The sequence below is a fragment of the Platalea leucorodia genome (assembly GCF_965183815.1).
Source record: "Platalea leucorodia genome assembly, chromosome: 3".
Classification (NCBI taxonomy): Eukaryota; Metazoa; Chordata; class Aves; order Pelecaniformes; family Threskiornithidae; genus Platalea; species Platalea leucorodia.
The window spans coordinates 14,843,293-14,861,030 of NC_138825.1; the positions used below are offsets into that span (position 1 = coordinate 14,843,293).

The window sequence follows — 17,738 nt, forward strand, 5'->3', positions numbered from 1 at the left end:
CACACACCGCTCTCCCTGTCCTGCTCCCTGCACCCATGGGTGCCCCCATCCAGAGGGCTGGGCTGCATCTCCTGCAGACCCTAATCCTCCTTCTACTCTTGCTGGTTTCCAGCCCAATCTACTTGTCCCCCCAGTCCTGCTCCCAGGCACCCCTGGTATCCCATAAAGCAAGGTGGGGCCTGAGGGAGCTCCAGCCCCACTCCAGATCCCATAGCCTGGACTCACCACTGCAGGGACCTCCACTCCTGGCTCTTCCTGTGGTCGCAGCACTCCTGGCTTCCGCTTGTCGGCCTCGCCCTGGGGGACAGGGAGTGGGGTCAGAGCAGGATGCAGTGCCCTGAGCGGGGCGGCTGCCGGTGACCCACGCCTGGCCTCACAGAACACACGCTCCCACAGGGGAGCCCGGCCTCCCGCTGGGACTGGCCCCAGAGGATGCCCCCCATCGCTACCTGTCTGCCTGCACTGGGAAAAAGAAGAGGAAAGAAGGGAAGGAGCAGCGCCAGGCAGGTGCTGCCAGGAGCTGTGGTCTCAGAGGGAGCTGCAGGCACTGTGGGGATGCTGGGCTGGCTGGGGAGGGAAGGGGGCAAGAGGTGGTGGTGGTGGTGGTGTAACTCACAGGGCTGCCCGACTCTTGATCCTGCCCTTTCTGGCTGTGCAGACTGCCGATCTCAGTCTGGGAACCAGAATGAGAGACTCCCTCAAAGAAACGCCTGCAGAGAAACAGACAGACGAACGGACGGACAGACAGACAGACGGGAGAGAAAAAGGCAGGAATAAGAGAGGAACAAAGTCACCATGATCCCAGCACACCCCCGCCGGCCTGTCCCAAGCACAGAGCACTGTGGAGAGGTCCCCAGTGGGACACAGGGCCAGACACCCACATGTCCGAGCGACTTCACAGCCTACGAGCAGACCTGCCAGCAGACCGCCAGCCCCACGCAACGTGGTCTGCTGCAACGATGCTGGGTGCAGGGACAGGATGGGACCACCCCAGACCAACAGGGCTAAACCTGTGACCCCGGTGAGTTGAAGACAGGTCTCTGCCTCCTAGCCAGCAGCCATTTCTCTCTCAGGTGATCCCCTGTCACTGCAGTGCAGGGTTAGGAACCGCCACCTTGCTGCATCTCACTGGTATATGGTCTCTGTCAACACCACAACTCCAACGTGCTGCTGAGCCTCTCTGCCCCCTCTGCACCACCACAGCTTCCACAGATTTATGCTGCCTTCCCTTCTGCTCCTCCTTTTCCAGGGAGAGCTCCTTGCCTCTGACTGCTGCTGCTGCACACTTCCAGCAGCAGCCTCCATCTTCCCTTTTTCCTTTCCCCTTTCCTGAGGCTCTGAAGACCACAGTATTGCACAAAGAACAACACTGCACGTAGAGCAGCAGCACCGCAGTGTCCTCCTGTTCTGTTCCCCAGCACTTAAATTTGCCTTTTTTTAGGTCTCTGAGCTGATGTTTTGGTAGAGCTGCACAGTGCAACTCCAAGGTCCAAGTCACAATGGTCAACACAGAAACTCCTTTGGGGCAGCAGGGCTGCCTCTGCCATGACTGTGTGAGCTTCCACCTTTGTTTCCCCTTTTTCCACCCGTTATTTATTTGCCAAGGACCCCCTCCACATCCTGTGGGCTGCTCAAAGACCAGTCCTTAGGAAACAAGCAGGCTCTATCACTGGACCTCACCTGTCAGCTTTCCCAGGACCCTTGCAGCAACTGCAGCCCATCTGCAATGTGAGACTTTCCTGCAGGAGATCTGAGCCACCTTCCCTCTAAGCTGTATGTATGTACGTATGTGCTCACTAACTCCCAGGAAAAGTTTCTCCTGATTTGCCTGGTGTGCAGACGTGGATACCAGGTTGCAGGTTTCCACAGATGGCCACAGAGGCGGAGGATGTAGAGCAGTTCTTCTGTTAGGACTCTGCCAGGGTTTCCATTGTTTTCTATTGTCCTCATCCGGATATATCTGCAGCTTTCTGCAGGATACCTACAGACCTCTGAACATCCTGGCTGCTCCTTTTACTTTCCTTTTAACATGCTTCCTCATTTGTATACAGCACACTGTGCTGCCAGGCACAACAGTGTTTGTCAGGTCCTTTGCTTTTACTGCTCCTACAAGGACGTTTCATCTCGGTAAATGATGGTCCCCACCACAGAGCAGCGCTTCAGCGGCAGTGCTTATACACTGGCTGGGAGAAGTCAAGGCTCGATTTTCCTCTCACTGGCTCTGTGACCAGCTGCTTCACAACATGTTCATTTACCAAAGCTACAGGTTTAGCATCGGCACTGTGCCCTGGTGGGACATTTTCTCCAGGTCACACAGGGATAAATGATGTCTGCTGTTATTAACAGATTTGTGCTCTCTCCACCCCTCCAATCTCTGCTACAGGATCTCAGGCATTGTCACCACCCTGTACAGTCATTACTCTACACTTGCCTTTTCTCAGCCAGCAATTTCAATCCATACAGACTATGTTAATAACTTAAGAGTCAAACCAGAGAAATATGTAAGTTTTTCAATAATTCACCCCACCCCCCCAATCAGCATCTCTCTCACACTCCTCTGTACTATCCCAGTAATCCCACCAGAATGTGATATACCCCTCGTATCTTAATCCCCTCCTTTTTCTTAGACATTGGATGTGTCTAGATTGTATACACTTGGTCTGGCTTTCAACATCCCATTTAAATGGGGCTGTCTCCCCCTTCCCCATGGAAGCTGTGTCTGTTTCTGCCCTCTCTCACTTGCAATTCAACCCTAGAGGATGTGTCACACTGAGCACGGAGCTCTTCTGCAATTCTCAACTTTCTCTGTTCTGCAGTTCAGAGGCTCTCCTATAGGCGTGACTGAGTCTGAGTCTCAGCAGGTTGAGATTTAGGTAAATCCAAGCCCTTCTGCACAGCTTCCTTCTGTTTTCAATGAATTAGCCCCCTCTTCCCCATCCATTTTCCCAGTCACCCATGGAGACATTTGCTCCTTCACTCTGATCTTCAATCAAAGGCTCTGACTGTTGAGGTCTTACCTAACAGCTTCAGTTCTAGCTCCAGTTTCACCCCAGTGCAGGAGCAGCCTACAGCTGCGTGGCCTCCCTGGCCAATCAAAAGGATGGCTATCCGCTCCCAACACCACTGGCCCAATCCAGGGTGCTGGCCACTGCTCACCCTTAAGGACTACCTTAAGGCCCTTGCTTCACAGAGACCTTCACAGTGTCTAGCAAAGCCGTCTATGACAATAAATAAATCCAACGTGAAGATCACACCTTGAATTTACAGGCTGGGCTGGAAGGTCATCACCAGCTCAGAAGGCTATGCAGGGCCTTGGAACCATGCAGTCTACACTAAAGACCTTGGCAGCCAGCTCCCACATCTCCTTAGAAAAAGCACAGACCCAGTAATGTGAATTCACAGGGAGACACACTCAGCACTGCCAGAAACTGAGGCACTAGGGAGCAAACCGAGCTAGGGACGCTTTGTAAACAGGCTGAAAAACAGCCCAGGGCCCCATAGGCTGTCCTCCCAGAGACAGCAGCAAACACCCAAGGAACGCTGTAACGGCAGCTACAAGGACAAACCAGGACTCACTCTAGGATGCTCTCCCCGTGACCAGACGTTTGCAAGTAGGCACTTGCAGAACCAGTGTGAAGTCTTATATTTAAATACTGTCAATAGACTTTTCTTACAGTTTACATAGTTTTACATAGTTTACATACATAAATTGTTATCTAACCACAAAAAGACCTTCCTTTTTCTCCCACTGCACCTTTGTTTCTTTAAAGCCTTTGATGAGAAACCATGTGAAACTCCTTTTGGAGTCCAAGCAGCTCCCCCTTGCCCATGTGCCTGCTGTCTCCTTCACAACGACTTGTGGGTTTGTGGAAGACATGACTTCTGTCATGTTCCTGTTCCTTCCCCAGCGCCCCATGGGTTCCTGAATCCAGCAGATCTAATTTCAAACAGTTTGCCTGTGGCAGGCAAGTCTGCTACACCTGCTAAGTACCTTCAGCAGGGATTCCAGCTAATCCAAATTATATTCAAATACCGAACTATAGAAACAATAATTACAAGTAAGCTTGGCTTGGCTAGAAGAGACCCAGTGCACTGTGAGGCAGCCAAGTAGAAAGACAATAAAAGGCAACTTTCTCACAAAAGTACAGCACGGAAACAGAACAGCCATGAGCAGAGAGGCCAGGTGAACACAGATGATGTGGGAGAAAAGCCTGGTTTCACTGCATGGTCCACTGGAGACCTCTGTGCCAAGTCAGCAGAGCCTGGCAGAGCAAGTCAAGCCACCGGGTGCCTGGGGAATGAGGTGAGGAACATCGCTGATGGTTGCTAGTCATGTGTCTCCACAAAGGGTGGGAACGCAGCATGCAGATCTCACAGGGACACAAGGACTGGCCCAAACAGTCACAAAGTGTTCAAAAGACAGGCATGCTTCAGTGTGGAGAGCCCTGAGAAGGCCAGACAGAAGGTCAGCAGAAAGATATGAGAGCTGGGAACAGCGAGGGCTTACATCAAGTACATACTCTTCCAGCAGATCACTAAGCGTCAGATGCTGGACTGGGAGGAGATTAAATGAGACTAAATGTGAAGGAAGCCAGTTTTAACAGGCAGTTTTGAGTTTATTAAATAGGATATGCAAGTGAGGAGCTCAGTGGTGCCAACAGAAGATGGCGATGGGAATGGAGACAAGACAATGCCTGCATTAGTCCAAGCAACAGAAAAGTGTCAGAGGGGATTTCTCCAGGTCCCACAGACTGTGCTGTCGGCCTGTGACTCCCTGCAACCCTTACCTCAGGGTGGGCTTGGGTGTGCTGTGCACACTCTCATTGTCCTCAATCTCCGGGCCACTGTCACTGTTGTTGCACTCTTCCAGGCTGTCATAGAGCAAGCCCAGGTCTTCCTCCACCTCCTGGGTCTGGTCTACAGGGTCAGAGTCCAGGACCTGTGGGACCAAGCCCAGAGGGCAATGAAGAGATATGGAGTCACCTGCATCCCAGGCCAGGCACATACAAGCTCCCTCCCAGCCACGAGGCACACCACGGCACTGTTCCCACCTCAGGGAGCCAAATCCAGCCTGTGGAAGAAGCAAGTGACACTGTCATTGGGCCAAAGGAGGGTGCCATGAGCATGACATCTGAAGGAGTCTCAGACACCCATCATACTTACTGGGAGTTAAGACACCTGGGAGGACCTCCACTGGCTGTGCCACACACTCAGTGCAGGCTCCCAGCCAAGGCCAGCTACCCCCAGGCTGGTGTTAGCCTGCTCTCAGTCATGAACAGGATTGCTCCTACAATGCCAGCTCCTGGGGCAGAGCCAGTGTACGACAGCACCCTTCTTCCCCTGGTCCCTCTCCCCAACAGGAAGGTGTTTTTGATTTGAGCACGAGGCTCAGAGCTGCCTTCCCAAGGCAGAAGGCTTTAGAAAAGCCAAGCCCCAGTCTGTGCCATGTCTCACACCACCTCTGGTAACACCCCTGAGCACTTGCAGCTCATGCCTTGTGCTTCCAGTGAGTGGGAACCAGCACTCTGACACCTACACATCTGCAGGAGACACTGCCAGGCGGGGCAGCCTTCCTGCTTCTTACCTCCTCTGTCACTTTAAACCTCTTCAGCAAAGCCACAAATTTCTGCTTGAAGTTTGGTTGCTAAAACAAAACAAGGGAAGAAAAAAGATCAGCAAAACTACCAAACCAGGTTCCAAGACGACTAATGTACAGGCCATGGTTGCTCTCTTTAACATGCCATGGGTATACAGGCCCAAGGTCAGCTATGATCCCCCTTGCTCTTTAAATATGCTGTAGGATTTATTTGGACTGAATCTGGACTCTGCAAGAAGGTGCTGTATCTGGGCATACAGGAGGGTGCAAGGACTCAGACTCTCTCTGCTACAGGCTGGAATAGCACTTTCTCTCCATTTAAATCCCCTTTCTCCCCAGACCATCTGGCTGAAGAATGCTGCCTTCAAGCACGAAAAGATGGGGAACAAACTCAGGAAGAAGGTGCCCAGGGACCTGCAGGGCTGAAGCAGATGGGGATGAGGAGATGCTTGGAGGGCAGGAGGCTGGCAGGGCAGCTCCCCCCTTCTGCTGACAGGGAGAAGAGCTGCTAACAGCTCACCCTTCCTTGTGCCAACCTTCCCCTTGCTCAGGGAGGGAAAGAGAACCATGTCACAGCAGCAAGTCAAGACTGTGTTGCACACAGATCATCATTGACAGGAAGACAGGCTAAACACAGTACAGACCACGAGCTGGGGCACAGCTCTGAGCAACAAGCTAACTCATTAACGGCAAGAGGTTTGCCCCTCCTTCTCAGAGCCAAGGGCTCTCTCCCCTGCTCTGCACCAGTGCCAGTATCCCCCCCAAACCCCCTCACTCCCTACAGGGAGAGGAGGAAGTGAATCCCTTCCATCCCTTTGATCATGTTGTAAATGCTGATGTTACTCTGGTCATTGATGTTGTTCGGATCATTTTCCTCCTAGCCTTCTTGGTTTTCCTCAAGTCATCCTCTTCATCAAACAGATCCTGCAGGCAAAAGGTCACAGCACATCAGAGCAACTCAGAGTGCAGGGAGCAGCATCTCCTAGAAGTTCCCCTGCCCCACACTTGCCCCCTATTTTGAAAAGCTTTGGTTCACTCTGCTCCCAAAGTCTTGCTTCTCACTCCTCCCACCTCTCTCCATGCAGCTCCTTCTCCCCCCTTACCACTGTCCCCCAATAGACCTTCTTCCCCAGCACCTTTGCCCCCAGGCCCCTCCAGGGGGACAGGTACCAGCAAGATTCAGAGGAGAGACAGCAGCTTTCTGCAACAGTTCTTGTTACAACCTAAAACTCTTCTCTCTGCACTCACCAGCCTCCCCGTGACCCATGTGTTGTTCTCCTGCTCTCACCTCTCCAGGGTTAGCTCAGAGGGCGCAGCACCTGAGCTCACAAAAAGCGTTCTTCCAGGGATCAGCCTCAATGATACATACAGCTCCCAGGGACACGGGGCCCTGATGCGTTAACCCAGCACGATGGGACAGGTAATGTGGAGGGCCCTGAACGGGGGTTTGTCCCTGTGCTTGATCAGCACGCTACCACAAGCCTTTTTTGGCCTTGAGTGTAGGCACCAGAACAAGAGGACAGCAAACAGCAGTGGCACGGCTCATTACAGGGCTGGGATGGGTCTGCCACCTCTGACCATTTTCAGACCCAGATTGTACTTCTTCCTAAAAGCTCTGTTCTCAGAGAGGGCAGCCTCTGCCCTGTTATCCCAGGGAGATGGGAGAGAATAGTGCAAGGTGGGTGGGGGGGGTCAGCAGGGGTTTTGTGCTGCAGACCAGATGGCTCCAAGGGCACATGGGAGACACCTATGGCTCCTAAAGTCCCTTGCCCCACCATGGATTTGACAGCAGCCCACAGTTCTTCCTGCTGTCAGGTATTGTGGCTCTCTGCCCTCTGAAACCACGACAAATGTTTACAAGGGAGATGAGAGGGCTCAGGGTGATCAAGACCCTCAACCCCTGATTCTTGCCCCAGACCAGGACATAAGCCACCCTGCCAGGCCTCCCTTACCTGACCCTGCACAGCATCATCGCTGGCTTCCTGCTCTGAGGAGAAGCTGTCATCCTCTTCTTCAGAGTAGTTATCAATGTCTGGGGAGCGATCTGAAAGCAGACAGTGCAGATGCCACAGCTAAGCATGGTGCCTGTCATGGCTCCAGTGAAATGATTGGTATTGCTGGCAGGCGCTTGGGGACGGAGTCCGTTACCCATGTTCTGTCCCAAACGCTTGCCTTCAGGTCTGTGATGAGCGCTAACACACCTGAAGCTTTGATTTTAGGACCTGAGGGGACGTTCCCATCCTCATGGTCAATGGGCTGACTGGACAAAGAATATATGCTTATTTCAGCCACTCGGATGTTCGCGTCCTTCATGTTGCTGTGGAGGCCCAGAAGCTGCCCGCCATCCGTTGGGTGCTGCATCACCTAAGCAGACAGACAAGCGCCCTGCCAGGGTGACACAATGGCAGCTGGCAGCCCACGCCCTCTGTATTACAGCTGGCCAACAAGCCAGAGCACTCACAGCACTGAGCGTCTGCCAGCCAGCCCAGCTCCCTTCCCAGCACGGGCACAGGGAGACCATGCAAAGCTCTCCTCTGTTCCCAGCACCCTGTACCTCAGCCATGTTAATGATGCCCACTGCAAGGGTCTTGTAGCCCAGGATCGTGCGGTTCTTGTATCTCTTCCTCCGCTGCAGCATGATCTGCAGTTTGTTGCCATCTCTCTTGAGGAAGTGTGGGTACTGGGAAAGGGAAGCACAGGGAAGATGGCAGCATGAGGGCAGGGTAGGTAGAAAGCTCATCCTCAGTGCTGATGTACAGCAGGATCTGACCTGCTGAGCTTTGAGGTGCCCCTCAAAGGTCACCCGCATTCTGCATCATCCTCCAAATCCACATTACCCAGCAAAACAACCCCTGGAGAAATGGAGCAGCTGGCCAGCAGCAGGAATCTGTGCTGTTATGATCTGAGCATAAGCAACGACAGGAGGCCCCTCCTCGGCGGCTGCTCCCTTCACACTGAGCCCCCAAAGCCATGCTTGCCAAGAAATGCCAGGTGAGGGGAGCACCAGGGAGCCCGGGGACCAGGCAACACAAGGTACCTGCAGTGAGAAGGTCAGCTCCAGCTCGGTCTCCATCAGGCCGCCAGGCGGGAGGACGTATTCATTTGATCTTAGGACTCGCTTTGAACCCTGCAACAACATCGGTAGACGTACACAGCTAAGCTGGAGCGCCTTGGCCACAGACTCCACCGCACCACACACACACAAGTCAACGGTGTTCACAGTCCACAAGGAAAGAGCCAGTGCCTTGACTCTGTTTTGCTCCACCTCGCAGAGGCACCTTACACACACCAATCGACTCTTCGCAAAAGCCCGCCATTTATCCTGAGCTGCCAAAGGCCCCTTCTCCTTGCCCACCTGCCAGGGAGCACTTGCTCTTCCCAAGTCTGCTCTGCTTAATCTGGCTTCTTGCACCTGGAGCCCAGCGGACGCTGGGGGGGGGGACGCTGCTAGAGCCAGAGGGATCCATGCATACAGCACCAGCAGGGGAAGGAAAGGGTCCCGACACACTGCCCAGCCAGGAAAGGGACAGGTCCTGGAGCACATGTCTGCCCCCCAGCAGACAGACCCAGTGCAGACCCCCGCCCAAGCACAGCTGGTGGGATGGCTCTGCTGGGACCAAGGCAGGATGTCCCGGGGGAACAGGGGTCCCCTGCTTGCCCAGCTTGTCTCTCAGAAAACTCCTCCTAGTCTTTTCCTCGGGAACAGTCCTTATCTCTCCACACATAAGAATGTGGTTTTAGCTCCCCCAGGAGGGCATTAAAGAGAGGCACTCTAACCACACGCCCACTCAAACTCTTTCCTTCTGTCCTATCGTTACAATCTCTACGGCTTGGCTGCTGACAGAGACGCTGAATGACTTGGGGGATGAAAAATGCTGTCTGCATGCACAAGGCTCTCTTGCTTGCAAGGGTGGCACAACACACGGACCTCCAAAAGGCCCATGCCCACTGGCTGTGTACCCGCAGGGCTGTGGGACCAGCTCCAAGTATAAAATAGCCCATGGTGGTTCCTCACTCTCTCCTGCCTCCCTCTGAATGGGCCAGCAAGCTGAGACATTGATCTAGGGGGGCAACAGGATAGGCCAGTACAGCTCTTCTTGCAAATCAGTTATCACTGAATCACAGAACCGTAGAACACCAGGTTGGAAGGGACCTCAAGGATCACCTGGACCAACCTTTCTTGGCAAAAGCACGGTCTAGACGAGATGGCCCAGCACCCTGTCCAGCCAAATCTTAGAAGTGTCCAATGTTGGGGAATCCACCACTTCCCTGGGGAGATTATTCCAATGGCTGATTGTTCTCATTGTGAAAGATTTTCCTCTTGTGTCCAATCGGAATGTCCCCAGGAGTAACTTGTACCCATTACCCCTCGTCTTTTCCATGTGACTCCTTGTAAAAAGGGAGACTCCATCTTCTTTGTAGCCACCCTTTAAATACTGGAACACGGTGATGAGGTCTTCCCTAAGCCTTCTTCTCTCAAGGCTGAACAAACCCAGTTCTCTCAGCCTTTCCCCATATGGCAGGCTTCCAAGTCCTTTGATCATCTTGGTGGCCCTTCTCTAGATCCTCTCCAGCCTGTCCACATCTTTTTTGCACAGCAGAGACCAAAACTGAACACAGTATTCCAGGTGTGGCCTGACAAGCACTGAGTAGAGTGGGATAATGACTTCTTTATCTCTGCTGGTGATGCCCTTGTTGATGCAACCCAGCATCCCCTTGGCTGCCTTTGCCGCAGCAGCACGCTGTTCACTCATGTTGAGCTTGTTGTCCACCAGGACCCCCAGGTCTCTTTCCACAGAGCTGCTCCCCAGCCGAGTAGATCCCAGCCTGTGCTGCACTCCTGGATTATGTTTTCCCAGGTGCAAGACCTTACATTTGTCTTTGTTGAACTTCATAAGGTTCTTGTTAGCCCCCTCTTCCAGGCTATCCAGGTCTTCCTGCAGGGTGGCTCTCCTTTCTGAAGTGTCCACTTCCCCACTCAGTTTGGTAGTATCGGCAAACTTCATCAGGGTACACAACTGCTTTTGCGAGCACTCCTTAATTTAAACTGTGGGCTAATGAGCAGATGGGCCAAAGCTAACCAAACAGGCACAGCAGTCCAAAGGAACCAGGTCCCACCTCATATATGTTGCCATTTCCCAGGACCTCATTGCATCCCCATACCCTTCCCAGCTTGATCCTAACAGATGCCGTGGCCAGCAGTATCCTAAGCTGGCCACGGCCAGAGACCCTTCAGCAACTTAGACAAATCCTAGGTTTGGTTAAGGTTAGAGCCTTGGTGAGGTCAGAGCCCCCAGCTCCTCATCTCCGCTGCAAATAGGACAGCAGCCCCAGCAGTTGTGACAGGAGCATGCAGGTGGCGCTGATACAAGGCCTTTCGTGCACCTCCGTTGCTGGTGTTACCCGTGCTAGCAAGGAAAAGAACCAAACAACCTGTAGAGGGGAGGCAAGAAAGGCCTCCACATTTTGCAGTGATGCAGCATTACAGTGCTTACTGAGCTAGAGAAAAGACAAGCTCTAGCGAAACCCTCCTTGGTTTTCAAGAGGCCCAGTCTGAACTGTCTGCAACATTGTTCCTGGCAACTATGCCAGGAGTGAGGCTTTCCTGGGAAAGGTCTTCCTAAAACTGAAGAGAGGAGGTGGAGCTCATCCCCTTCACCATCCGCGAGCTTTCCTGGCCGAGAATGCACTGACTCTTCCTTCCTGAACTCTTCTTCAATAAGAGGTGATAGGTGGTCGCTATGACAGTGACCATTTACTTTAGCACATTGATCATTTGCTGTTTGTTGCAGAGACATTATCCACCAAAGATCCATTCTTTCATCAAACCACACATCCTGGTGCAATTATTCTTCTTGAAGATGCTATTTCTGGAGACCGAGTTACAGCAAAGGAAAGGCGGGCAAGCCTGGGTGATGCATCCACTGAGTGAAGGTTTCATAAACATTGCTGTCCCGTGTCTTACTGTCCCTTACCGTTATGGAAGTTACACACCCAGCTCCACTCCTAGGCTCTGGCCCTCAGTGAAACGCCGGTGCGCATCCATGTGGCATTTCAAGGACTGAGACAAAGGCTGGTTCATTATCACAATGCAAGCAGGAGGGAGCAGCAGCGGAGCTCAGAGATCCCTAAACAGCAGCACTTTTTAGGTCTGGGCCAGTTCCTTATGGGTGCAATGACCTGGCAGGCTGCACGCTGGCTGAGCTCAAGCCCTAGGAGATACCTGGCCTGTGGGGTCCTATGAAGGGAGAGAGATCCTTATGTTTAAGCTCAGCCAGAGAACCAGCTCCCAGGGCACCATGGAGCATAGCACTCGGGACATGGGGTAGAAAAGGGGCTAGACATTGTACTGCAGATGCGTGAGGTGCAGTCCTCTCAGCAAAGTAAAGCCACTACCTAAAGCTCAAGTTCAGCCTGCAAGGTACGCTAGGTTTCATGAAATGGATGGCACTCACATATCCAGTAGGAAACACTGATCACCTTCAGGAGCAAACTACGACCCAGCAGAAACTAGCATTGCTCCAATTAAACAGATTAGAAACCAGTACCTGGGGGCTACTACCTGCCTATCAGCAACAGGGAATTAAGAAGAATTTGGGATTTCTAGTAAGGTCGACACAAACCTCATGAGGTTCAATAAAGGCAAAAGCAAAGTCCTTCCCCAGGACATCCCTCAACTTTGCTGCCTGGGAAGAACTACAGGCAGCAGGACAGGCTCTGCAGACAGGGACAGGGGGAATCCTGGGGGACATCAAGGTACCCCTACATCGGCAGCATGCCCTGTTGCAGCAATGACACCAATCTCAGTCTCAGCAAATGCGCAGGCAGAGAAAAGGGATTCCTCCCCTCTATTCAGCACTGCTGACACCACAACTGGATTCCAGCATCAGTTTGGGCTCCCCAGTACAAGACAGACATTGACAGACTGGAGCTAGTCCAGCAGAAGACATCAGGATGGTCAGGGGCTGGAGCACAGGACATACAAGGAGAGGCCGAGTGAGCTGGGTTTGTTCAGCTGGAAAAGGAGAGGGTGAGGAGGTACTTCACTGCTGCCTACAGACACTTAGCAGGAGGGTGCAGAGAAGACAGAACTGAACTCCTCTCAGAGGTGCACAGGGACAGTGAGCGGCAACAGGGATGAGCTGAAACATGGGAAATTACCATTAGATGTTGGGATAATTTTTTATTCTCTGTGAATGCAGTCAAACCTTGGGACAGGACACAGGAAGACTGAGGATTCTCCATCCCTTGAGAAATTCAAACCTCAATGGGACATGGCCTTGAGCACCTGATGTAGCTCAGCTGTTCTGCAATTTGAGTCATGTCAGGCAAGACCAAGTTCTCAACAGAACAGTTGAGTATCACCATCAGTACTACAGGAAAACTTAATATCAGACTGTTAAGAGTGAAGATCACAGATGACAAAGACTGTCAAGGAAGTGAAAAGCAATAGGGAAAGGCTGTGGTCACAGATCTTCACTACCTAATAGACTGAAAACATACAGGAGCTTTCACTACTGTACACGGGCGTATGATGCCCAGGTCTGGTTTGCAAGGTGCAATCCCCAGTTTCAGGAACAGATCTGTCCTGATGGGTCTTGTTTAAAACACAGGGTTGAGGCTAGAAGAGCATACTAAACCTGGAAAAGGAGAGAGAACTAACATAGTATGAGAGATCAGGCTAAGGCAGACAGCAAAGCACTACCCAGAATTCAGGCTAAAGGTGCATTTTGGGAGAGAATAGCCTGTTAAATATCATCAGAAAATTTAGTTATTTAGGTGGTAGCTGGGACTGCTCAGGCAGGAGTGGAAAATCCTACAAGTGGTTGCAAAAAGATCACAAAGCGTGAGCGAGGTGTAGACAGAAAACTCTGCATGTACCTTCCATGCATAGCAAGAAGGAGCAAAAAATCCAAGTTCCTGCAGGGAGCAGGGCCAGGGCAGCAGGCAGGCCTGGTAGAGGCAAAGGAGTTTTTCAGCCCGGCCTATTTTGTAGCACACATTCTGGTCCACTATGTAGGGTCTGCCAGCATCATCCCTCTACAGCAGCACCAGGGGTTGAACCTGAGTCACTAGCCACACGCTGCAAGCAGCTGCAGGAGGATCTGCATCCCTCCCACAGCACCTGTCACAGGAGCTGGAAGCTCTGGGAGTGCTGGGGCTTGTTTTCTTCTTTCTTTCATTGTTTCCTCTACGCGCGGCTCAAGACTGGGTGTTTCTGCACTATAGTAAGTGTCTCTGCCGAGAGGGAGCACCACATTTCCCTTCACACCATAATCTGTTACGACGCCAAGACAGATATCTGCACCTTTATGGAGCTGAGCCAGGCACATCTGAATCTCTTAATGCCATGCTGAACAGTACACAGAAGGAAATGCTCTATGACATCTCCAGTCTGTTAAAACAAATAACGAGAGATAAAGGTTTAAAAACCACTCAAGTGATACGAGAGTAAGTCCCCTTTTTCACATTAGTTCAGACTTTATCTCACTGGAAGCCACCGAACATTAAATATTCAAAATCACCTCTGGGAAAAGCGTATGTTCTGTAGACAATGAAAGCTCCCTTCGTCCTTTGACAGAGGTCTTTCCAGATGAAGGAGCAGATAACTGCACATGCCACACTTGGAAGCTGTCTTTTAAGACCAGAAGGGCATGATCACTGTGAGAAGATCGGATATTCTAGACAGGCTTACACTATCCTTTGGGTCATGTACATTCATTGAGCAGCCTGTCTTTGGCGCTGGGGCTGTTGTCTTGGTGCCGGCCCCTCTCAGGCAGGGTCAGAGCTTTGTTTCCATGCAACCTGCCTTTCAGAGCAGCAACTTCCTGACAGGCAACTTCCTTAACCCAACAGAGCTACTACTGAAACGACAGTAAATATAGCTCCCCTTTCCACCAGTCCCCAGCTGTCCCCTTGCGAACTTGCAGGTCCTCCACAAATTGCATGCATTGGCTGTTTCCATCCAAAAGATGGAGATGGCAGTGCTTGCTGGGCAGCCTTCAAACAGCTTCTTGCTAGCGTGACTCATCTGTTACCTAGGAGAGGAGCAGGAGGGATGGATCCATCTGAGGCCATTCTGTAGGCAGGCTGTGCTGAAGCTGCCTACAGCTTCCATCTGCCTTCCAGGAAGGCTCAGCAGTCCCCGACCCTGCCAAGGCGGCTGGTCAGGCAGGTGGAAGCAGCCTGGGGAGGCACACAAGTACATCCCACTCCCACAATGAGTGTTGAGCCACAGGGTAATGTGGGCAGAAGCATTCTCCTCCAGTTTCATAGAATCATAGAATCGTCAAGGTTGGAAAAGACCCTTAAGATCATCGAGTCCAACCGTTAACCTAGCACTGCCAAGTCCATCTATACCATGTCCTCGAGCACCACATCTATCCGTTCTTTAAATACCTCCAGGGATGGAGACTCAACCACTTCCCTGGGCAGCCTGTTCCAATGCTTGACCACCCTTCAGCTTTGCAGCTGCCTACACCAGCATGCAGCCACACAGAGAGGAGGTGACCATGTTTAGATTAAGACCCTGAATGCAGCCTCTGTTCCCTGGCAGGGAAAGGAGCCCTGCAGTGAGGAGCCCCTGTAACCTCAGTCACTGCTGAGGCCCCTTAATTTCTTTTGCCAACAGGCTGCAAGGTTGGCCTGTGGCAGGGACGGGGGGTGATCTGTTTGAAAGAGCTGGAGTCCCACTGTGCAGCCTCTTCCGCAGTCTCACACTTGCAGTGCATGAGAGAGGGGGCAGCTGAGGACATACATCCTCAGCACACGGCAGTCCCAGTATAAGGGGGCTGCATGGGACCCCAAGGTTCCCCAGTCCAGAGAAGCACAGACAGCTTGGGCCAACAGTACAGGAGATATAAGGAGTGAGGGACCAGCCCGGCCCTCCCAGCCATGTGGGACCCACAGCCCCCAGCTGGCTCCCAGCCCCCCAGTCCTGTGCTGCTGGCACCTGTGGCCCAGCCTTGATTGCTCCTGCATTTCCAGGGGACAGGCAGCTCTCTCCTGCCCAGGTTGTTCCCTTGCTAAAGCCTGCACCAAAGGGACACAGGTCTCGGGGGTCTCGGGGCTGAAAGCCCAGTGCTTTCAGCTCTCCTGAATGGCACCATACACACGGTGATGGAAAAGCCAGCAAAGTGGGACATTGACCAATAGTGTGTGGACCACAGCACCCTCCTGCTGTCCTCTCTCCAGGCCCCAGGTTTCACACATTTCACTTTCAGTTCCTTCTGTGCAAGTGAATCAGGTTTGCCGTGAAGGCAAACCCCAGCTCCCAGAGCTTGACTAATACTGCAGCTTCCAGCACTAATCCAGGATTTAGATCCTAATGTGTGCGGCACAAAGAGCTCTGTGGGAGCGCAAAGCTGCTGAGCTCCCACCCCACAGTGCTTTCAATGGGATCAGCAGCTTTTCTGCCAGCTGACAAGAACGAAGGAAGGACACCAGCATCCCAGTTGGGTTAGGGGAGCTGTGGCTAGGACAGCATACAAGAGGCATCTTGCTTCCATGCTGTCCTTTGGCAGGTGGAAAGGACGTGCCTGCGCCCACAGGGACCCATCTCTTCACCACCAGCCTCAAAGAGGGAGCGAGGAGGATCACACATACCAGGACAGAGGCAAATTCCCTCTCCCCTTGGTGACAAAGACCCTCTCCCCTCCCCTCTGCCTGGTTCAGAGTAGAGGCACCAGGCCTAGCAGGGATGCACAGAGAAAGGGAGGGGGCAGCAGAGGCAGCAGTGAGATCACACAGGGTGCAAATGTCAGCAGAAGTCATGCACAGAGCCGCTGATCCCTTGCACCCTTCCCTTCCCACCCTTCACTCCCCAGGGAGGGGATCCAGATGGAGGGCACTGCCAGAAACCACCCAGCGCTGAGCCTGTCTAAAGGGTCAGGAACGGTGGGGTAGGGGATGCCGAACTCCGAACAGCAGCTCGAAAGGAGAGCCTTGGCCGAGGCGGGCAGGGAAGCAAGATGCACTCTGTACCAGTGCAGAGGCCCAACCAAATCCATCCCTGATACAAGACAGCACCGGGCAGCTTGCTGCTGTCCCTGGGGCATCATTCCCACCTGCCTAAGAGCCAAAATCTCCCCAAGGGTTGGTAACCGAGACGAAAGCAAGGGGTTGGCACAAGGCAAGGGACATGCAGACCAGCACTTCACAGAGGGCACAAGGATGAGCTTGCTGCCATCAGGCAGCAGCAAGGAGAGGAGCCTACCTGAATCTTCACAGCGATAAGCACAGAGCTCAGTTCTTTGTCCAGCTCTTTCAGCACCGTGAGTTTCTTCAGGCGCAGACTGCAGAGCCTGTAAGACAGAGAGAATGGGACACATTCAGGCACCACCATCCCTGGGGCCCTGCCACATGGTAGCCGGTGCTCGGAAGGCAGCCTGGAGGCTTGGCCCAGCCGCAGGCACAAGCTTGGCCGAGGAACACTGGCATTCATGCGCCACCGAGACAGCCCATTGGGGAAAAAAGGGAAGAAGGAAAATTAACAGAGCTAAAGCAGGCTTAAGGGATTAGCATGCGACAGGAAGTCCAACAGCAGGCCATGTGGTAAAGAGATCCCTTCCCAAGTAGGGCTGTTGCCAGCTCTGCTTAAATCTACCTTGGCCACAGTGCTGTTTATTTATAAACCAAAGCACTTAAATCCACTCTTATCCTGGACTTAGTTAAGGCAAATGTTCCCATGCAGACATCACAACTCGGCTCTTCTCTTGTGCAGTACCACGCAGAGCTGACTTGGGAAGCTGGGAGGCAGCAGCCCTGCAGGAAGCCTCATAGAGCAGAGCCACCCTGACAGCCTCAAATCCTGGGGCCTCAGCATGGTAAGTGGCACTTCCAGGAAAAACCCAGGAAGGAGCCTGAGGCTGAGTGAGAAGAGTCACTTTTGCTGCTCGAAGGATTAGTCAGTGCCTGTTTTTACAACAAGCAACACCGGCACTCATGTTTTGCAAGCTAGCCTCCGTGCTCCACGCTCACCGTCTGCATTGCTGCAGCCAGTGGTACCCAGGACTTTTGTGGATACCAGTGTATCTGGTATCCACTGAGATTTAGGCCACCCTTCCTGGAGAACAGACGGGCCACTACCAAATACCTTTCTGCCTGACACACTGTGCTCTCTGAGGGCCAAATCTATTCCCCA

At 52.7% G+C, this 17,738-nt stretch overlaps 1 protein-coding gene across 1 annotated transcript in view; it reads right to left on the reverse strand.

Moving 5' to 3' along the window:
- Positions 1-17,738, reverse strand: part of LOC309587211 (phosphofurin acidic cluster sorting protein 1-like) — a gene marked incomplete at its 5' end in the record, with an annotated part of 72,099 nt that overhangs the window by 5,661 nt on the left and 48,700 nt on the right. Inside the window, 10 exons of the mRNA XM_082305180.1 lie at positions 226-297; positions 617-710; positions 4,788-4,939; positions 5,585-5,644; positions 6,440-6,520; positions 7,549-7,640; positions 7,798-7,960; positions 8,151-8,276; positions 8,634-8,723; positions 16,812-16,899. Coding sequence (XP_082161306.1) covers positions 226-297; positions 617-710; positions 4,788-4,939; positions 5,585-5,644; positions 6,440-6,520; positions 7,549-7,640; positions 7,798-7,960; positions 8,151-8,276; positions 8,634-8,723; positions 16,812-16,899 — 1,018 coding nt within the window. The remainder of the gene's footprint in view (positions 1-225; positions 298-616; positions 711-4,787; positions 4,940-5,584; positions 5,645-6,439; positions 6,521-7,548; positions 7,641-7,797; positions 7,961-8,150; positions 8,277-8,633; positions 8,724-16,811; positions 16,900-17,738) is intronic.